The 21,937-nt window shown below is 35.8% G+C and overlaps 1 protein-coding gene across 1 annotated transcript in view; it reads left to right on the forward strand.

The window, feature by feature from the left end:
- Nucleotides 1–4,374: 4,374 nt before the first annotated feature.
- LOC127160257 (peroxidasin homolog) overlaps nucleotides 4,375–21,937 on the forward strand; it is a 64,867-nt gene continuing 47,304 nt past the window's right edge. Inside the window, exon 1 of the mRNA XM_051102920.1 lies at nucleotides 4,375–4,616. Within this exon, the coding sequence (XP_050958877.1) occupies nucleotides 4,432–4,616 (185 nt within the window). The 5' untranslated portion in view covers nucleotides 4,375–4,431. The remainder of the gene's footprint in view (nucleotides 4,617–21,937) is intronic.

Below are 21,937 nucleotides of genomic sequence, written 5' to 3' on the forward strand. Positions count from 1 at the left end.
CAAAATCCGGGAAGATCATGATATTGTTGTTTTCCCAGCTCAAATTGCCTTTAATCCTCGCTGCACGTAAAACGAAGTCCCTGTCGGCAGAGCGAAGAAATCTTGCCAGTATCGGCCGGGGTCTGTCTGTCGAGCTGGGACGTTGACTGGGAGATCTATGTGCACGCTCTATTTCGAGTTGCCGGCCCGACGAGTCAATCAAATTCGGGATAAGGCCGTCCAGAAATCTCACAGTATCCTGGCCTTCTTTTCCTTCAGGTATTCCGACGATACGGATATTGTTGCGTCTGCTCCGGTTTTCCATGTCTTCCACTTTATCCCATAACTGGTCCAGCTCGAGTTTGGTAGCAGGTGGATTAGCTTTTAGCTCTTTCTCGGCCCCCTCCAAAAACTCCACTCGTTTTTCAACCTCATCCAGTCTTGTAATGAGGGCGGATAGTTTGGCCTCCACCGACGCGGTAGTTTTCCGTATCTCCGCAATTCCATCCATATCGCCTGAGATTTTTGTCAGAATTGTGTAAATGTTGGCGATGTCATGACTCCCATCAAGAGGCTCGGTGGCGGGTTCGGGATCGGCTAGCCCCCGGCCATCTTGATCCTGAGAAGCGTCTGGCGCGTGTGAACGTAAGTGCCTTTTTATATCCCCACAGGCCGAGGACTTCGGATTTTTTGACATTATTTCGTTCAAGTATCACCTTAATGTTCGAATAATTACAATTCTCACCAGTTCAAGATAATTAACAGGATAATTGTAGCAAACTGAAGCGGAGCTCGCGATTAAGCTGCCTCCTCTCGCATCGCGTCACGTGACTCCTAAAATGAAATTTTTTAAAGAAAGACATCAGATGGATTTAGCTGGTTTTGCATCTGAACTCTTCAAATGCTGTTCCATCTGAAAGCACGCACATGATGGACATTTATTACTGATTACAGAACCGGCTTTACTGACAAGATGCGCATGGATATCACATGTGATTTATTGTGCAGCCCTACTGTACACGGCACGTTATGAGCCACCACAGTGGTAAATGTGGGTCCTGTAACAACAGTAAATTAACACGGTAAGTTCAGTAACCCAAATTTTCCCTGCTGTAAAATCAGAATGCCTTTGCTTTGAATGCATTAAAAAAAATCACTGTATCTCTGACACTGGTCTTCAATGTTTCTTTCCACACTTGTCTCTCTTTATCATTATGCACTCCGTAATGCCAAAAAGGGTTGTTTGACAACATTAAATTAACATGGTAACCTAACTTTTTTAAACTGTGCAGGCTGGAGGATCTGGAGTTGAACTAGGGATGTAAAGATACGAAAATTTCTTATCATGATTATCAGTATTATCACAGTATTGTTAAAATGTGCTGGAAATATTCAGAAAGTACTGACATTTCACCACCTTTTGTATTTAAATTCAACAAAAATTAAATAAAATTACTTTTTGTTTGCATAAACACTAAAACAATAACATTTCCTATGATGACTGGATTTTAAATGAGAACATGACTGACAACATTTTATTTCATACGAAATGTTCAAATAAAATTGAAAAGGTTTCATAACATTGTAAACCCCACATTTTAGCCTTTAAATGAAGAAAAGGGTTAAGTCAAAATGATATCTGATAACAAATGTTCTGATTCATAAATATTTCTAGATACCTATCTGAATTGTTTAAATGTATAGAACCCACATAAGCTTGTTTTTCATCAACCAGTCAAAATGTACAGCAGGGCATGCAAATTCAGTCAATTTTTTTGGCCAGACAAAAACTGCACACGGGCTGTTACATCTAACAGTACATGTAACTCTGTAAATCCACTCTCCGACACTAGATGGCGCTTACGGAAAAGCTGAATCGCAGCGGTTTCCCATAACCTCCGTGGAATAAACAGCATTAAAGAATTAAGTATTACAGGGAGCAAAGATGAAAACAAAATGCCATCGAATATTTTCTAAAAACAGTCAGAGCAGACGGTTTTAATGATAATTAAATATGAAATGGTAATACTAACCGTGGAGAGTTTATCAAGATTTATCATTAAACAGGTAATCGTTCCATCCCTAAGTTGAACAGTGGAAGAAGAAAAGAGGTCCAAATTTGCAACTACACTTTGCCCAAGCAGGTTTACTCATTTCCAGCACTTGGAAGTTCACGTTTTTCTCTTGTCTCTACTATCACACATCTTTTGAATATCATTTTATTGATTGTACCTATCAGTATTCATCTTGTCCTTTTTCTTGATCCAGGTCAACATGAAAACATTATAGAGAAGCGAGACTTGCTGCTGCCCTCTCTCTTTTGAGAATGGGTCTCAACTGCTAGTCCTTGGTGACATTAACATCCACCTGGACCAGGGATGGGCAACTAGCGGTCCATGTGCTGAATACTGCCCACTTTAGGGTCAGAAATGAACTTTTCCATTAAGGAGCAGTATTTGCCCCCTGGAATTTATTTCCAGGGGCATTCGTGAAGGCAATTTTTATAATCAACTTATTATAATCACCATACTATTTTGTCTTTAATGTCAAATACCCAAATACTTTAATCAATTAAATAAAATGTTGTCAATAACAATAGACTGTTTAAAATTGTAGCCTTATCTAATCTAAATTATACATGTAAAAAAACAGGAGCTCATAGTACTGTAATATTATGACAAAAATTATTATTGTAGATTATTGCTCATAATATTGTAATGATTATTAATATTGATATAGAAAAAAAAATTATAAAAACGTTTTTGTTTTGTGTCTGCATTTTGGGCACTTCACATTCTGGCTTCACAGACAAACATGTCTGTCCATGACATTAGTCTAGTCTTGTGCACATTATGCAAAACCTGTTATAATCACTGAATCTACAAAGTTAATCTTTTAGCTATTTAGTTATCTGCACTGTGTTGTTTATAATGTGAGAATTTGCAAGTGTGCGCAATCAACACAGAATTTTTAGCGCTAATCTAAGCGCCTTCGAATGGCGCATTTTCAGCACTGCCTAATCTAAGTGCCTCTGATTGGTGCATTTTCAGAACTGCCTAATCTAAGTGTCTCTGATTGGTGCATTTTCAGCACTGACTAATCTAAGTGCCTCTGATTGGCCAATGCATTCCTAAATTCAAAAGAAACACGTTTGATTAGTTATAAGGCTCAATGTTGCACAAATCAGCACGTAAAAGCAATCTGATCCAGTGTGAAAGAATTTTAGTGTAATTACGCGAATTGACACTTTGTATTCATTTTCACATTTGATTTTGATCGTGGCAACCAGAATACATTGTTTAATACTGTGGAGACATTTTTTGGCTCTATGTCTTGAATTTATGGGACATTTCTGTAAATTTTGGTGGCCTTTTTGCTATAAGCCCTCATATACTTCCCTGTAGATTAGGATGTTAATAATATCTCCAGAGATTGCTAGTTTTCATCTGATCCCTGTATTAATAACATAATATTCACCAAAATAAGCAATAAGAAACAAAATATTGACAATTAAAACTGTTTTCCAATCAATGTGATCTATTTACCGAGTTCAAGGGGTCATCCATATGTTTGGTTTGTTTGGAAACAAAATTTGTAAATAAAGATTTTAATTTAAATTGCCATTACCACGCTGCTCACAAAAAGAAGTATACACCACTTACCATATTTAAAAGATTTTACTTTTGATTTAAAACCCATAATGTTTACCAAAAGCATGAAAGATATGCACAAAATTAAGTTTTTATCATATTTTTTTTTATTATTTATTTATTTATTAGCCCAATACAATTTGGAATAACTATATTTTGAATTAATGATTTTTTTTTTTAACTGTTCTCCTAGGTTGTGTTACAAATGTTTTGTAAGTAATCAAAAATAGGATCTATGCGGATTTGTTTGTATTAAACAAAATTTAAATTTACAGACAATGCACTTGAAATATTCGCATGTGCTTGTTGGGTCAGTTGACAACAAATTTGAAAATAGCATAGTAGCACAAGTTTTATAGTTAATACAATCTGTAAACTTATAGTTATTAAGTTAATTATGTAAAAAAAAAATCTGCATTGGATACATTGGAACTTTAAATCAGTAATTGTTCTTACATATATTGCAACATTAAAACAACAAAATTATTGGTATATTTAATTATAGATTTATATATTTACTTTACATATTTTAAATGTTACATTTATTGTTTTTTTTCTTTTTTTTTTTTGTAATTTTTTGGGTTTTAGTACTATAGATCTCCACAGTTGTCTCACAGTTGTACGTACTACGTTAATGCCGGTAACGCAGTGTGTAGTAGGCGAAAGTTTAGTAGGCTGGGCTTTTATCGGGAACATGATTGAGGAGGCTCTGATTGGTCTTTTATGCCGTCTAGTACACTGCCCTACTTCCCACTGGACTGCTGAATTCCTGCACACTGCTCTTACGGCGCACTGGCTGGTCATGGCGTTGCGGACTGTCCGAAACTTACCCTGTTTTTTAAGTGTACTCGGCGTGTTTCTCCTCAGCAGTGGCCCTTACCGGGTGTTCTCATGTCCGAGCCGCTGTTTGTGTTTCCGTACCACTGTCAGATGTATGCATTTAAACCTGGAATCAGTACCCGCTGTTCTTCCTCAGACAACAATCCTGTGAGTACACTGTTAGCTTTTTTTCCTCTGAGAGAAAAGAAACGGTCGTTAATGTACTCTTTGTGCTTACTCGCTTTGTTTTTTCCATCGTAAATATTACAAACTAGGCCACCTCGGATTACGTTGTTAGTATAATTATCACTGTTTATGTTTTTTGCATCGAGTCAGAGTTGCGCTCACCGGTTGCATACTAAGTACAGATGAGTTTGAGAGGCAGCGTTTGCTCTCTGTTCTGATTTACTTTCCTCATCTGGACGAGTCTTTGTTTCACGGACACAGCGGTTGTGCCTCACAACTTTAACCCTAACCCTACCTAGGCAGCATTTTGGGCGTCATAAACGTGATTCGAATCAGCTCGATACGGACTGTAGACACGCAGACTCAAATGCTGCAAAGCACCTTTGATGGCCAAAAACGCTGCACGTACTTATGATGCCATTAATTACCGGAGCATATGACGTGGGGCCTGTTCCAATACATACACACACTTGCGGACTTGGCCACTTGAAAGCGTGTGCACGCTACAGAAATTAAATGTGCAAGACTGTCCCAGGTCTGAAAAAATGCCAAAGCTAACGTACACTAAATACTAAACTGAATTTGACGCTGAGTGTATCTCAATCCCCATAAAAAAGGTACTTGTAACGTTTTATCTCAAAATTCAGGTCTACATCTCACAACTCTGTGTTTACATCATGCGATTCTATTTTTTTTTCTGCCACAGAATAAAAAAAGTAATATAGTAAAAAGGTACAAGTGACTCTTTTTCTAATAGTTGTGAGTTTATATCTCACAGTTCTGACTTTTGTTTTCAGAATTGTGAGATCGGAGTTTATATCTTGCAGTTTAGAATTTAGAATTGCTTCAGTAGTGCAGATAGAAATATGTGTATTTTGTAAAATGCTTTTATAACTTAGAAGTATCACAATGACTACATTGTGTTGTCTCTGTAAAAAAAGTTTTTTGGGTGTTCCATCTGGTAATCAAAAGTTCTACATGCCCACTTGAACACTTTGGCAGAATACTGGAAAAATGTAAGTAGACAAATGGACAAAAGAGACTGCAAGTGTGAGTATTGGGACAGGCCATTATAGAAATGCTGCATGTAGGGCTGCACGATTAATCGCACGATGTCGTGAGGCGCGTTTAGTCAATGAAGCCGGTACTTTGATTAGTAGTAAAGCTCCATCACGTGCGTTCAGCTGGAGCGGCAAGTAATACACAGAGCCGTAAAGCACTGACAAGCTACGCCAAAATCGCGCTCAAAATCGAATTCGATTTTGCGCGCGATTTTGGCGTAGCTTGTCAGTACCGGCTTCATTGACTAAACGCGCCTCACGACATCGTGCGATTAATCGTGCAGCCCTAGCTGCATGTTCCGATATGCTGTCTAGATAGGCAGCACACTAGGTTTTGAGTCATAGCCAGTGGCAGTCCAGATGAGTGGCTCATACTGTGTTCAGCTCACAGACTTCAGCACTGACATGGTTAACAAACCTTAGTGTTGACAGAGTTTTCAAAAAAAGGTCAAAACCTTTGCATGTGTGTTTTTCATTATATGTGGAAATTGAGTTGTTGGTTAAAATGAGTCATGATCATGCCATGTGTATGTGTGTTTGTGTTGGGTATTTTTGATTTTGACATTTTTTTTTTTTTTTTTTAATTTGTGTTACTGTTGAGAGTTACACGTTTTATAGCAAGGGTGCAACCAAACGCATGTTGGTGGATTATTAATCTGGATATTAAGGACAAATCAGTGTCCCCCTTAGTGTCTATATGTTTGTGTACTGTAGGACATTAAAGGGCTATTAAATTGCATAGTATTTTACATCAGGGTGGGAAATAATGTACTTCGTAGGGCCACATAATTTCAGCAATATGCAGTGCTTTGTCAGAAATGAAAAGGAACTGTAAAATGTTCAATTGATTACAATTTTTAAGAAGAATTAAATTGTTAATCATTTGAATGTCACAAATTTTGATAATAAATTTGTATTAAATTGTAAATCCAGAAAAATTTATAGACAACGCAGGATTTCTGAAAAAAACAAAACAAAAAAATTCTTAAGGCTTTTTTATTCTAAAAATATTAATACATTGTCAAATTGCTATGGTTTTATGAATTCAGTGAATTATAAATACTTTTTGAATATTAAAATATAATTTAAAAAATAATAAAACAAAATAAAATAAAATAAAATAAAACAGAAAAATTAAAACACGAATTTGGGAAGAATAAAACAGAATTTAAGGACAAATAGAACAAATTTCATAGGACCATATAAATGTGATTTTGGTTCATTTTTAACAAATTGTTACTATTGTATAAATTCCATGATTTAAATGAATTAGACATGCTTTTTATTACTAAACTTTGACCTAATTATGCAAAAGTGGAGTCTTGAAAAATGAACCAATTTCATTGAGCTCTGCTGACTACATATATCACTTCTTATGGTTTAAAGTGTTGCCTTTGAGGCTTTCATGTAATTGCAGCAGTAACAGCATTGTGTTACACAGTCTCTCCTGACTGAATGAATGGCTTTTTCAGCAGCTTGTTTAATGAAGTCTTTTATGTGGGTCACTGTATTAAAGCTGTAATGTCTGTGTTTTAGTCTCAACAGGAACCGTATTAGGTCATGGTGCTGAAAATCAGACCATCAGTCTGTGTCTAAACCTTTTAGAAATTCAGAGCTGATGTTATAGATTGTAAGGCAGAAAGAGTGGATCCCAAATCGCTTTGAATTTGCAATGCATTCCTCGGCTGGTTTTAATAGTCCCATATGACAGTTATATGCATTTGTTTCCAGACCCACAATGCATCTGTGCAACTGCAAACAGACAGAGGCCTGCATTCAGATTTGTGGTTGATTGCAAATGAGTGACTTAAACTCAATGGGGGTGCAGAGTGCTCTACATTAGTGTTACTCAACATCTGTCTGCAAGACGCCCATCCAGAAACTGAATAAGCCTCTTGACTTCAACACTGTGCTGGCCACCACTGAAAACCTGAACTGAGACCAGGTCATTATTACACTTTTGAGGTCTGTTTTTTTTAGGGCCCTTGTAAATCCATTATATTTTTCCCCAATTCTGTGTTTTCCACTTAAATTTTTATAGATTCCACTAGAAAAGCATGTCTATTCATTGGAATTCATAAAACCTTAACAATTTTTACAGTCATAGCCAAAAATATCGGCACCCTTGCAATTCTGTCAGAAAATGCAACATTTCTCTCAGAAAATTGTTCCGATTGCAAATGTTTTGGTATTCACGTGCTTATCGTTTTTGTTTGCACTGCAACAACAGAAAAAAAAAAAGAAGAAAAGAAAACAAAGAAGAAAAGTCAAACTTGATAAAATTTCACACAGTACTCAAAAATGGACTGGACAAAATTATTGGCACCTTGTCAAAATTGTAAGAAATAATTGCTTTTCAAACATGTGATGCTCCTGTAATTTGTATTTAGACACACATTTGACAAGTAAGAGGTGTGGGCAATATGGTAATCACACTTGCAACCAGTTAAAATGGAGAAAAGTTGACATAACCTTTGTGTTGTGCGTCACACTGAGCATGGAGAAAAGAAAAAAAGTGTAAAGAGTTGTCTGTGGATTTGAGAGAAAAAAATTGTGGAAAAATATGGACAATCTCAAGGCTACAAGTCCATCTCCAGAGATCTTAATGTTCCTGTGTCCACTGTGCGCAATATCATGACGAGGATTACAGTCCATAGCACTGTTGCTAACCTTGCTGGATGTGGACGGAAGAGCAAAATTAATGAAAAATTACAACTGAAGGATTGTTCAAATGGTGGATAAAGAACTCTGATTAACTTCCTAACAAATTCAAGCTGATCTGCAGACACAGGGTACAGCACTGTCAGCTCGTGCTATCCGTCACCATCGGAATGAAATGGGACGCTATGGTAGGAGACCCAGGAGGACACAAAGGCATAAAAAAGCAAGACTGGAGTTTCTCAAAACTTATGTGACAAAACCACAATCCTTCTGGGAGAACGTACTATGGACAGATGAGACAAAAGTAGAGCTTTTTGGTAAAGGACATCATGGCACCGTTTGCAGAAAAAGAAATGAGGCCTTCAAAGAAAAGAACACAGTCCCTACAGTCAAACATGGTGGAGGTTCAAAGATGTTTTGGGGTTGCTTTACTGCTTTTTGGCACTGGATGCCTTGACTGTGTGAAATCTGATGATTACCAAAGAATTTTGGGGTGCAACATAGTGGCCAGTGTCAAAAAGCTACATCTCCACCAGAGGTCATGGGTCTTCCATCAGGACAATGACCTGAAACATACCTCACAAAGCACTCAAAAATGGTTACAATCAAAGCACTGAAGAGTTCTGAAATGGCCAGCAATGAGTCCAGATCTGAATCCCATAGAACACCTGTGGAGAGGTCTCAAAACAGCAGATGGGAGAACGCATCCTTCAAATCTGAATGAAGAAGAGTGGTCCAAAATTCCAGTAGAGAAGGTGTAAGAAACTCATTCATGGTTACAGGAAGCGATTGATTTCAGTTATTTTTTTTTCCCAAAGGGGGTGCTACCAAATATTAAGTTAAGGGTACCAATAATTTTGTCCAGTGCATGTTTTAGGGTTCTGTGTGGAATTGTATTAGATTTGACTTTTCTTTTTTTTTTTGTGTGTGTGTGTGTGTGTGTACTTGTTTTTGCTACATTGTGGGGACCAAATGTCCCCACAAGGATAGTAAAACCTTAAATTCTGCGGTCCCCACAATGTTAAAAAATTATCAAAAATAGTAAAGGATGTTTATCTGAAAGTGTAAGGATGCAAACATGTTTTCTGTGAGGGCTAGGTTTAGGGTTAGGGTTGGGTTAGGGGACAGACAATATCGTTTAGTCAGTATAAAAACTATAGAAGTCTATGGAAAGTCCCCACAATTTACAAAAACAAACGTGTGTGTGTGTGTGTGTGTGGTTCCAATGCAAACAAAACAAAACAAAACAAAACATGTGAGCACCAAAACATTTGCAACTGCAACCACTGCACAGTATCGCAAAGGGTGCCAATATTTTAGTTTTTTTCCAACTGTACTTTTTTGTTTCCAAAATGTTTGTGCTGGAGTTCAGCATTGTAAACCAACCACAGACATGCATGTGCATGAATGCAATGGCCAGAGACCTTAAAATGAGCCTATAGACTAATCACAATACAACAGGTCCTACTCAACAGTCTGATTCACTGGTCTGAGAATGAGAATCAGTGTGACTGTTTGGTCCTAGTCTTGGTTTCCTGCTGTTGATTTAGAAAACAGCAATAAAGTAATTCAGTCATTTCACAGTTTGAAAGTTGAAACGGTTGCTGGCACATCTGCATTGCTGTTGCTATCATTCTTTGGCTTTCCAGTAAAGAGCCTCTCCCCCTTACCATATATTATGTAATACAGACAAAGGGGATAGAAATATTGGCATTAAGATACGGTCAATGAATATAATCATTTGGACCACTTTTCTGACTGTATTAGAATATAATGTCAGTAAAATGCCTGCAATAGTTGCATGCATTGTATAGTGTTGTACAGCCTATTGTGCAGCCAGTAACTTGTATTTTTATGCCCTTTTATGAACCATTATTGTATAGTTGTTTAGAAGGCATGTTGTTGTTTCACATGAGTTCAGACATATGACAGAATGTTCAGTATTTATTTTTTCCAGAGTCTGAATGTGCTTAACAACATCCTGCTCCAGTCTTGCACGTCTCAACACTGTATCTAAAGAACATCAGTGGCTCTTTCCGCTGCTGGATCCTTTCTTTTCCACCTGCTCTCAGAAGGATCCTGTTAAGCTTTACCACTTTACCATATGTGGCACTGCTGGTTTAGAGGATTTTTAGATGATCAGATGATGAACAACAATTTTAACTGCCCAGTTCCCATGAAGAAGATGGTGAACAAGTACAAAAGAAGTTCATAAAAAAACTGTGATTCATTAACTGAGGACCAAAATGCAGTTACCATGCAAGAATTGTCCATATCTCTCAATTTATCAGTCTCTCTATCAGTGTTATTATAGCTTTTTAGTTAGTTAGTTAACAGTCATAGTGTTATCTTTAACATTGGTCTGTTGTTCTAATTTTAGTAAGCAAAAATCCTATAAATAGTTTTTGCAGAAAACCGATTCAGTGTGTCCTTAAAAAGTCTTAAAGGGATAGTTCACCCCAAAATTAAAATTTACTCACGCTTAGGCCATCCAAGATGCAGGCGGCTTTTTTCTTTCATAGTACAGTAAAAAAGATTTTTAGCTGAAACTGTGAAGATGAATATGGTTTTAAAAAACACGACGCCATAGTTTCATCACCTTACAGCATTGCAATAACCGTTTTTTGCAGTAATTCACCTGTCGTAGTTTAATGAGTGGGTAAATGACATGAAGCGGTCCGAGGTTAGCTGCTTTGAAACACATGCGTCCACATATCCTACTTATAGCTCCAGATTGGGGCAAAAATTTCATCCACAAAATGATAAGAACACACATTATTTTGTTTTTTCAAACATTTTTTCGAGCTATTTAACTTGGGCACAGCAAGCCATGCTCATTTTTCCTTGCCAGTCTTTGGCATAGAATGCAAGATATGCAGTGCCAAACTCGGACAGATTTGCTGGTGTGCTAAAGTAAGGCTGGGAATCGATTCCCAAAAGAATTGATTCCGAGGCTTTGGGAATCTCATCAAGGGAAATCGACTCCTCATTCAGAGCCATTTTCAGTTCAATAAAGCTTCTACCTATGGGTGCCTCTCAAACGGAAGGCTGCATCCTACGAAGGCTGCACATCTCAGCTGCTATGCCATCAGATGTCGCTGATCGTTGATTCATGGAAATAAACTGAATGAAAATTTAGTACTGAGCTCAAGTTTGAGGATGCACCAATTCATTTACCGCTTATGTTGTGATAGATAGATCATGACGTGATCAAGGGTCTTGATCTTATTTACATCTTAAATAAAATGCTATTTTTATTTTAACCTTTATATCAGCCAATGATTATTCTGAAAAAATAAATAAAAAAATCAGAGAGCAAAGCATACGGTTAAGGTAAACATCATTCAGCTGAACTGTGCACATTTTAGACACTTCATGTCTTGTTCATGCAGTAAAAATAATGTCCACTGCTGAGCTGTGGGCTATGACTAATTTCATGCATAATGCAGACTAAATTACAATTTAAATCAATCAGAGCTAAAGAAATGCATTATAATTTTTACAAATAAAGCTTCATATTATGAGAAGGCTACTTTCTATAACCTTTATGTCCTGCAGTCATGGCGAAATTAGGTTCCTCCAATCTAAAAAACAAGAATCGAAAAAAAATCGAAAACAACAGTGAGGAATCGATTCTTGGAATCGAATCCTATCGATCCCAGAAAATCCAAAACTTTCGGAATTGAACAGCCCTATGCAAAAGAAGTACTTTACATGAATTTCTTAAATATATTGCTGTTATTGTGTCAGCCACACAGTGCTGCTTGACCATTTTTGACCAAATTACCAAATGTGTATGCTTGACCAAATGTGCACATTTTTAAATTGAGTCATATTGAGAAAGTTTAAATTTAAATTAATTTAGTCAATCTTTTTACCCCGTTTTGACATGGATTTCCGTGGAGACAGGAACATTATAGCTTTCAAACGGAAGTTAGAAGCAGTCATGGCAGCACACTTTGGTTACTCAGGAAAAAGGTGGATAAGCTGCGAATGTTCGGCATACCCAAGAAATTTGAGAGAATGGGTTAGCTGAGTGGCTAATTAATATAATTTGAGAGGTAACTTAAAGTTTACATAATAAAATGTTTGGAATAAGTATGTAAAATTATTAATTTGCCAAACTACAGTCATTTTCTGTAAATCTGTGCCAGTTACGGAAACATTCGGGCAAGAGGATTCACAGCAGTTTTGGTGTCTTAGCTCTATTGGTATAACTCGTAAGGATTGTTGGGCATTCTCATTGGTTTGGTGGCATACGGGTGATTTTGTGCTGCATTGTGTTTGATACAGACCTAACTCAAATAAATAATAATAATAATAATAATAATAATAATAATGAAAACGTAGTAATGCTATATTTTCATGCTTTCTCAGGCAAAACAAATTTTGAAATCCACTGAAAACATATTTACATTTTTAGCATAGACAGTGTATGTTGAAGATATGTTATTTGACAACATACTTGATTAAACTAATAAAGTGATACAAATAATACAAATATATAAGATTTATCCACCTTATTCTTCAACATGGAAGTAAGCCTATGGACGAGGTTCCGGTTCATTAGCCGCAATAGAGAAATAACAGGAAGACTAACAAAGTGCAGTAAATGGTAAAACTGTTAGCACTACAAACCAGTGTGTTCATAATTAATTAATTAAATAAATTAAAATGACGATAAGACACACCAATTTGCAAAGTCAAGCCGTAAATGAGCTGTTTTGTACAGCTAAAATTAACTGGGCATGAATTAGACTGGAAGCCAGACCCATAAAATTTATAAATGTGTATATTTATATATTTAAAAAAAAATCATAGCAGGCATATATGGGTAAAAACGTCACTGCTCACCGCTGTCATATAAATGCCATTATTTTGGCTCATTTTGAGTCAGAGTGACTGTCAGGCACTTCCAAAAGTGAGTTTTGGTCAAGTAACTTGTAGACCTGTGCTGCTCAAGCCATGAACTGTATTAATAATATTGTATAATATAGGTTTGTAATAATTTAACAAATGCAATTGGTGCACATTCAAAGAAAAAGTGCACCTCTCTTGTGTCTTTCACAGGCTTGAGGTTTTAGAGCAGTTTTCAGTCAACACCATGTATTTATGCCAAACGATTTCGTATGATCTTTAGATGAATTATGACAGTGTTTACTTTATTGTGCTTATATTGTACTATGTGGTAATAGAGCTTATTTTATCTCCCTCATCTATTTGAATGAGCAGCTGGAAATAGTAAAAAGGTCATTTCAAAATAAGAGTCCCTATGTATAGTGTAAATTTCAATGCAATACAATATATAGGATAAAACAGGCCTTGAGTATTTTTAAACTTGAAAATACCATGCAGTTGAATGTGACCCAAAGCCTGTTTAATTAAAAATGTTGTAATATATTATATATTGATGTTGTATGGGTTTGTTCTGCATTAACATACAGTATTAATTTTACTTGTGCAGATCTTAAAAAGTCTTAAAAATACCCTGTGTAAAACATTTCAAGAATGCTAGAGGAATGTGCTCATGAAATTGCTCATTTTTAGTATTTGGCATTTAATTCAACATGCCTCAAGTCACCTGGCTTGTGGAGGCCTCATTATAGGAAGAAGAAAAAACCTAAGAAAAATAGCACATTGAATATAGAGATTTTACTATATTGTCACAAAAATCTGTACATTCTTAAACACACCTTTATTTTATGTTATTATATATTTAAATGCAATACAACATGTATATAGAATAAAACAAGTCTGGAGTATTTTTAAACTTGCAGTTACCATGCAGTTGAATGTGACCCACAGCCTGTTTAATTAAGTAAAAATGTTGTGATATATAATATTGATGTTGTATGGGTTTGTTCTGCATTAACATACAGTATTAATGTTACTTCAGGTCTTAAAAACGTCTTAAAGATACCCTGTGTTAAACATTTCAAGCATGCAACAGGAATGTGCTTATGAAATTGCTCATTTGTAGTGAAAGATTGTGCTAGTGTATATCTTCTTCTAGAATCAGGCAAACATTGACCAAAGATAAGCTGTACTGTTGGACAGTATAAAATGGTTGAAATTATGTACTATTTCGAGGCATTCACATTTACCTGTGGAAACATCAGGAGTCAATTGTGGAGGTGTTCAATGAAAACATTTATTAATTATTTCATTCACAGAACACATTATGCTTTATTCATCAATATCGACATTTCTAAGAAGTGTCAACAGGATCCCAAAACAAACTTTTTAATGAATTTCCTGAAAATAAATTAGTTATTTTGCATGGCTTGCAAACAGGTACAGACTGACTCCACAACAACTTAACATATTCTTTGAAAACACAACGTCTAAGGCAGTGGTACTCAAAGTGCGGTACAGGCTCCTTCTAGTGGTATGCAGAGGAATCACTAAATAAAATATAAATGAATGTTAAAACACATTATGTTTAATCTTTATTTGAGTAAAGTTTTTATTTAATGTTTAGGTACAACACACTTTCATTTAATCATTATTTAAGGTTTTTTATTTGTCTGTTTGTAAGTACTGTGCAGCGTTAATGTTTAAACTGTGTATTTACAATGTTAAAGTGGCTGACAAAAATAAATATTCTTATTAGGAATAAAACTGCCTCATTTTTAAACTGTGCAGAGCTGTAGCTGAATAGCCTACTATGCTACTATTTTTCAGTGTTGGTCATTATGGTAGTACTTGGAGAGCCAAATATTTTCTGATGTGGTACTTGGTATAAAAAGTTTGAGAACCACTGGTCTAAGGATAGCTTGCTAAAGTTTTGATACAACAACCTTATTATTACAAGTCATAACTATTTTACCTACATTTTATCTTCTTGTAAAATGTTAAATAAACATATTGTTAATATATAAATGTTTTAAAAATGCAAATAAGAAGATTAACTATTTGAAGAATATTTTTGTTCTAAAATAAAAGTATTAGACAGTTAATTTGCATCAACAAAGTTACCAGTGCTTGTCCTTCCTCTTTCAGAGACTTTGGTCATCGGTTGGTTTTCTCAGAGAGGATCTGTTGAGTCCGAGTGGGCTAGTAAGGAAGAGGGAAGCGGCATTGTGTGGAATTTGCTGCAGTCAGGTTTTGTCAGCCATTCGTTCTCACTGCCATTGTGGAATGTAAAGCCAGTAAAATCCCTAAAGCTTTGCTAATTTGCACAGAGGAGATATGGGCCCAGATAGTTATTAAAAGAGCACTCCTGGCCCTCTCTTCCTATGCCGCCGGTGCTGCGGGGAGAGTTTGCTACACTATTTCAACGATAAGAAGCTGAAAGTGAAGCATGATGTAGACTGAGGACCTCTGCTAAGCAGAGTATCAGGGCTTTATAATGCACTGTGCAAGAACATAAATTAAGCCTTGTTCTTATTTGGCTTAAGAGAGCCAATCAGCGATTCCTTGGCAATCCATCTGAAGCTTATGTTTGACCGTAAATTATTCATTTTACTGCGCTCAATGTTTTGTACATGACAGACACATGTACACTTTGTCTGGCCAGCTGTTTGTGTGGCCTTTAAATCTATATATCAAACTGAATCCGTGCTAAATGTTAAAAACTGACTTTGGAAGAGCAACTTCTAACCTTATAAAGTTTAACCCCCTGTTGCACACAATCTTCTACGTGCCTTCTGTCATCTGATTTACAGTTTCGACTTTTTTTTAGCAAATAAAATGTCTTCAGCATAATTGTACAAACATCCACCTTCATGTCTACCTCTATGAGGTTAAGCAGAGTCAGTATTGTGTCGGTCTGCCTCAGTGTTGATGAAGTTCTGCTCTTGTGTCAGGTTGTGTTATTGTTTTCGCTCTTGCTGTTTATCATACATCTGAAGTGGGGAATTTCCTCTGTGACATCATTAGGCTGGACGTGATCCTACAAGGACCAAGACCACATCCTGTTTTCTGTTGACATGAATTCTCCTGCTATCAGGTCAAATTTCTTTTCTTATAGTGTCAGCGCAGTCTTTCCTCGACTGTACCACTATAAAATAAGTTAAATACTAACAGAAGACTTTTAAGAATAGTTTATTCCTTACTTTTCTGCATTATGAGAGTCACATGCCCATGCTTTTCCCCTCTCAATGTCAAAACAAAGGGAAACCAAAAAAACAAACAACACAAACCAAAACAAAAAAACACAATTAAACCAATCTAAATGGAATAAATAAATCGGTTGTCAACAGTAAGCAACTCTAGTAAGAAATCTCAAAAACTGTTTGCTGGGCTCACATTTCAATTACATATTTTCAATTAGCAATACAAAACAAAACTAACAAACCAGTCAAAATATAATAGTTTATAAATATGTTATCATCAAAAGAGAAGCTTTAATGTCTCTCTGTGGATTTCAAAAAAAAAAAAGCTGCTTTAAACATTTGACAGCAAAGAGATTTAAATTTTGTTTTGCAATTACATTTCTTTATAATTTTTTATTTTATAATAATTATTAAACATTAATATTAAATATTGCTATTATTATTTTATTATTGCTTTAATAAATATTATCAATTTATTATTAATAATAACAATAATAATAATAGTAATCCACGTTTAAGCTGTTAATTATGCTTGTGCCCTTTCAAGGACTGCAGAACTGAGTTGACTGTAGACTTTATGGTTATGTTGCATTATGAACCACATCATCCATTTTGGCCTCCTTCTGAACACATCTCGCATGTGCTGTGTACTTTTGATTGTGAAAGTCACCACTGCCAAACACTGCTGTTAATCAGTTCAAGCTCTTTTATGAGTTAAGCTCTCAAACATGTGGCCAAGATAGCAGAACTCGGACCCATGAGACAATGAGTCACAAACCCATTTAGATCCAGTAACAATTTGTGAACAGTCTGTTGTGGCTTTGTTTTTCAGCTAACAATAAACGTTACTCATTATGTAATAATCACCAAAGACCAGTGGTGGACGAAGTACACAAGTCAAGTACTTGAGTAAAAGTACAGATACATACAATAAAATATTACTCCAGTAAAAGTAAAAGTGCTCCTCATTCAATTTTACTCGAGTGAAAGTAAAAAAATACTCGATTTTTTATGTACTTAAGTAAAAAAGTACTGATAGATTTATTTTGCAATTTTATATAGGCTACTTAATTGAATTTTATATTGGCTTTTTTTATATATATAATCCTACTGCTCAAAACACCTGGGATTTTCCCAAAATAACCACTATATGGAGTAAAAATACATTTTTGTTGTTGATATGGACTATACTGACGAGAGTGATGTAGTAATATTCAATGTGAAGCTCACACTGCAGTGTCCCTGAGAGAAAACAGATTTGACCATCTAATTTTCACCAATAAGAAAAAGTGTTTGTTGTTTTGCATAACATCACAGTTATATATGACATGAGAATAAGGCCTGAAGTTAGTAAGAACATTTTAAGGAAAATATAATTATATTTTCATAATGATTTTTTTCTTTCAAACATTGTCTGTGTAAAAACACCCCTGGCCAAATGCCCCCAGAGGGCATCACTTTCCACTTTACTGTAGTCACTATGTTCTGAACATCACATCCTTTCTTTTTTTTCATCAGATGTAATCTATCTAGATTCTTGAATAAAAATATTTGGACTTTATATCTAAAAATTACCTCAACTTAGCACCAGCTAGCTTGTTATAGCTAGACAGTTAGCATCAGCTAACAATATTTACTTATTTTCAGTATGGTTATGAATAAACATTCATCTGTCTATTCGGCTAGCTGATCCAAACAATATAAAAATTTATACTGTTGCTAAACAATATAAAAACAGACACATGCATAGCATTTTAATAAAACGGCTAAGGTTACAGAAGCGGGGAATATGAACGTGCATGAGTTATTTTATTTAATCTGATATTTAAATTTTTCGTTTTTGACCTAAAACAGAGAAGTGATGTTGATGTGTCTGAATTCAAGCATTTCAGAAACAGATCACCTTTTACAGCAGACGTAATTCACAAACAACGCACAGCTTTGACCTAAATATGATTTTAGTTATAATAATTAATCCTAAAATTCGACATTAGTAATTCACTTTTCGCAGCATCAGTCGCGCTTGCGCTCACAAGATCTCCCGGTTCTTACTTGTGAATTCAGTTGACTGAAGACTCGCTCTAAACGGATCATTTGAATCAATGGGTTGTCGACTCGAGAACAGCTGCAATCGGATCATTCCAATTCGTGAATGAATCGTTTGGTGCGGTTGGCGAATCAATTTAACAGATTCATTGAAAAGAATCAGTTTGTTCATTAATCAGACACCGCTTGTGCGTCTCAGAACACGTAGCAAAGGAGTAACGATATGTTTTTTAAATGTAGTTAAGTAAAAAGTACGATCTTACGCTTTGGAATGTAGTGAAGTAAAAGTGAAAGTTACTCAAAATCAAACTACTCCAGTAAAGTACAGATACTTGAAAAATGTACTTAAGTACAGTAACGAAGTACAACTACTTCGTTACTGCCCACCACTGCCAAAGACTTGACTGCAGTCCAGTCTTAGAACAGTACCATCAACAATGTACAGTATTGTTGGATTAGGAGATTGCTGTGCACTTTCCTCCTAAACTGATTTTTGCTGTGTTTTTACATTGTTTTATAAAACAATTTTGGATCTTTCATGTTTCCTGCTGAGAAGAAGTCTGAGGCTCATCCGCCTGGTAATTTAGAATGAGCTCATGGAGTATAATGGGTAGTTTATTGCAAAACTTCTTTTTTTTTGGTCTCGTGAATAACTCTGTGTTCTCTAGTTCACTCTCTGATAAGCCACCAGGTAACTTTGATAACATGATTAGTTTTGTCTATGAAAAATGCGAGACATACACTGTATTACACTGTCTTTAGATCTAGTGCAAATGATTGCTGTAGTAGTCAGACTTTTTGGTTTTTTTGTTTTTGGATATTTACAAACGTAATGTAAACATGCAACAACATGCAACAACATGACATAAGCATTCAGTTTTCCACCAAATCCAACCAACCCAATCTACTTAAAAACAAACCATTATTATAGGGTTCCCATAGTGTTAAGGCAATTTGGTAGGGCAAGAGCATGGTTTTAACCAAAAGGAAAAAAAAAAGTTATTAAAGAGTAGGTCATATTTATTTATTGATTTATGTATGTATTTATTTATTTATGTATGTATGTATGTATGTATGTATGTATTTATTTATGTATTTATTTATTTTCCAAGTGTCTAATATTGTGTTGGAGTCCCGTACAACAGGTTTAAATGCATCTAAGGTCAGAAAACATTGTAATTTTCTCAACATATACATTTATACATAGAGTCATTTGTCCATGATTTCAAAATGGTTCATTTGAATCTGTTTTGGGCTTAATGTCTGTAAACCCCTCTCTTCCATAAGCCTACTCTACTCTGATTGGTCAGATAGCCAAGCCTGTTGTGATTGGCACAGAGAGGAGTACTTATACAAGTTAGCGAGCGCTACCATCTGTGTTGCCAAATCCGCAGTTGTTTTTGATGTCGCGGGTTGAAGCAACCCCAATAACATCATATTTAGGCCCTGGAATGCGAATTTACCAGGGGAACCCCAACAAAAAGCTTGTTTTTGAAATAATGACCAAAAAAAACAAATGTAACACTTATTTAAGCGAATCGTGCACACAGCTAAAGTTTAGCTGCTAAACTGTAAACACTTAACAAAACAATAATGGTGGATACGTTAGCCGAGTGCTAACGTGTCTAACAGATGAATCAATACAGTTTGTAAACCAAAATATGTCTACTGTAATGTCTGAAGAATGACAGACAAAAGACGCTCCGTGTCTTAACTTTTAATTATTCCATGGTCTGTCTGAATACTGCATTCTGATTGGCTGGCAGATGTGCAGTAAAACTGTTTAATACACAAGTATTTCCAAGTCAGTTTAATAACCATTCTATATTAATGCACTGCTTTAATTGATGCACACTAACCAACACACATCACTCGCACACAAACACAGACACAGAGAGAGGTCAGAGATCAGAGATCGCAGATTGCATTGCGCACACACACACTTGTCAATGCTTCCCCTCGATTTTTATTAATAAAATAGACTACATACTAGATCTCTAGCGTAAGTGTTTGCGGGCAGGCAGGGATTATGCAAATGTAATCTAGTTTGCGTACCCGGAAGTAGCTCCAGGCAAATGACGTAATACGTCGGCGTTGTGCGTGTGCCACTCGAAAGAGATAAATGCGAACGCGCCGTGGAGAGATCAAAACAAAACAATGTTCAAACGTTCAAAACGAGGGTTTGTAAAGGAAAATGTTGGATTTCAATATAAACCAAGCAGAGACTGGTTTTCCTTAGCTAAAGTAAGGAAACTTTGTTCCTGTACAAAGCATTGGTTTTCACGTAACTCACTGGCGCATGTGCAATGCCGACATCCGACGTCATCCGCCAGGAGCTGCTTCCGGGTACGACCAGATTAATTAGCTAGAATAAAGTGATTCTTACACTACAGGAGGCATGTTTTATTATGGATGGATGCACTTTATTGGACTTAATTTGGACTGATGAAGAGAAACACCCATCTATGCCATTTTAAAAGCCTGGAAATGCAAGGATAATTTTTAATATAACTCTGATTGGATTTGTCTGAAAGAATGAAGTCATATATATCTAGGATGTCTGGAGGGCGAGTAAATTATGGGCTAATTTAAATTTTTGGATAAACTAACCCTTTTAAGGTGATTCTGAGTCTACTCTTTCTTTTGAGAGACAATATCTTTATGTATAATGTACTTTTTTACATTGAAGGATAGCTATGCTACAAACTGAAAAAGAGATCTTTTTCAAAAACCCATATGACGTGCTCTTTAAAAATCTTAAAGCCGATTATAAATAAATGATAAAATTGTTATAAAAAAGCATCTGTTGTCAAGGGCTCCCTGCAGTTTTGCAGTCCGTCAAAATAAAAGTTACCTGGTTTAACACTAAAAAATAAAGAAATTAAGACAGTTGTAATGTAAACTAAAGCGATTATTAGATTATTGTTACTTCTTGATTCGATTAAGAAATGAAATGCTGCTGTGTGTTGCTTGGAGACTAACAGTTTTGCTTTGTCTTTATATTTTCGTTGGCAAAATTGAGCAAAATGGACAATATTGCGTCTGAAATAACACACTATTAACTTCTTATTAACTTCTTATGTGATATTACACCTATTGCTTGTGTGATATTGCTTAACTATATAATGTAAATATGAGACAAAACCCTCAATGAGGGTTCCTAAGAAGCATGAGCTAACAAGGAGACTATTAATTAGCTGTTTGTCATCTGAAAGTTTTATATCCAGTCTCCACCGGAGCTGCTCCCTCCCGTTAGTTGTGTGTTCTGTGCACGGCTCAAATGTTCCGATCTACACTCAAATTTAAAAGCTGCTGTTGGTTAATGCTGATTTGATGGATGAGCTTGTGGCACGTTTGGACTATTGTCATGTCAGAAAGTGGTAATACTTTCAGTTTTACAGACGTCGCCATCTTAGATATTGCTTTGGTCTCTGTTGCTATGGTTACTCGTAAGGAATACGGGCTTGACTCCTGTCGC

The sequence above is a fragment of the Labeo rohita genome, unplaced genomic scaffold (assembly GCF_022985175.1).
Source record: "Labeo rohita strain BAU-BD-2019 unplaced genomic scaffold, IGBB_LRoh.1.0 scaffold_306, whole genome shotgun sequence".
NCBI lineage: Eukaryota > Metazoa > Chordata > Actinopteri > Cypriniformes > Cyprinidae > Labeo > Labeo rohita.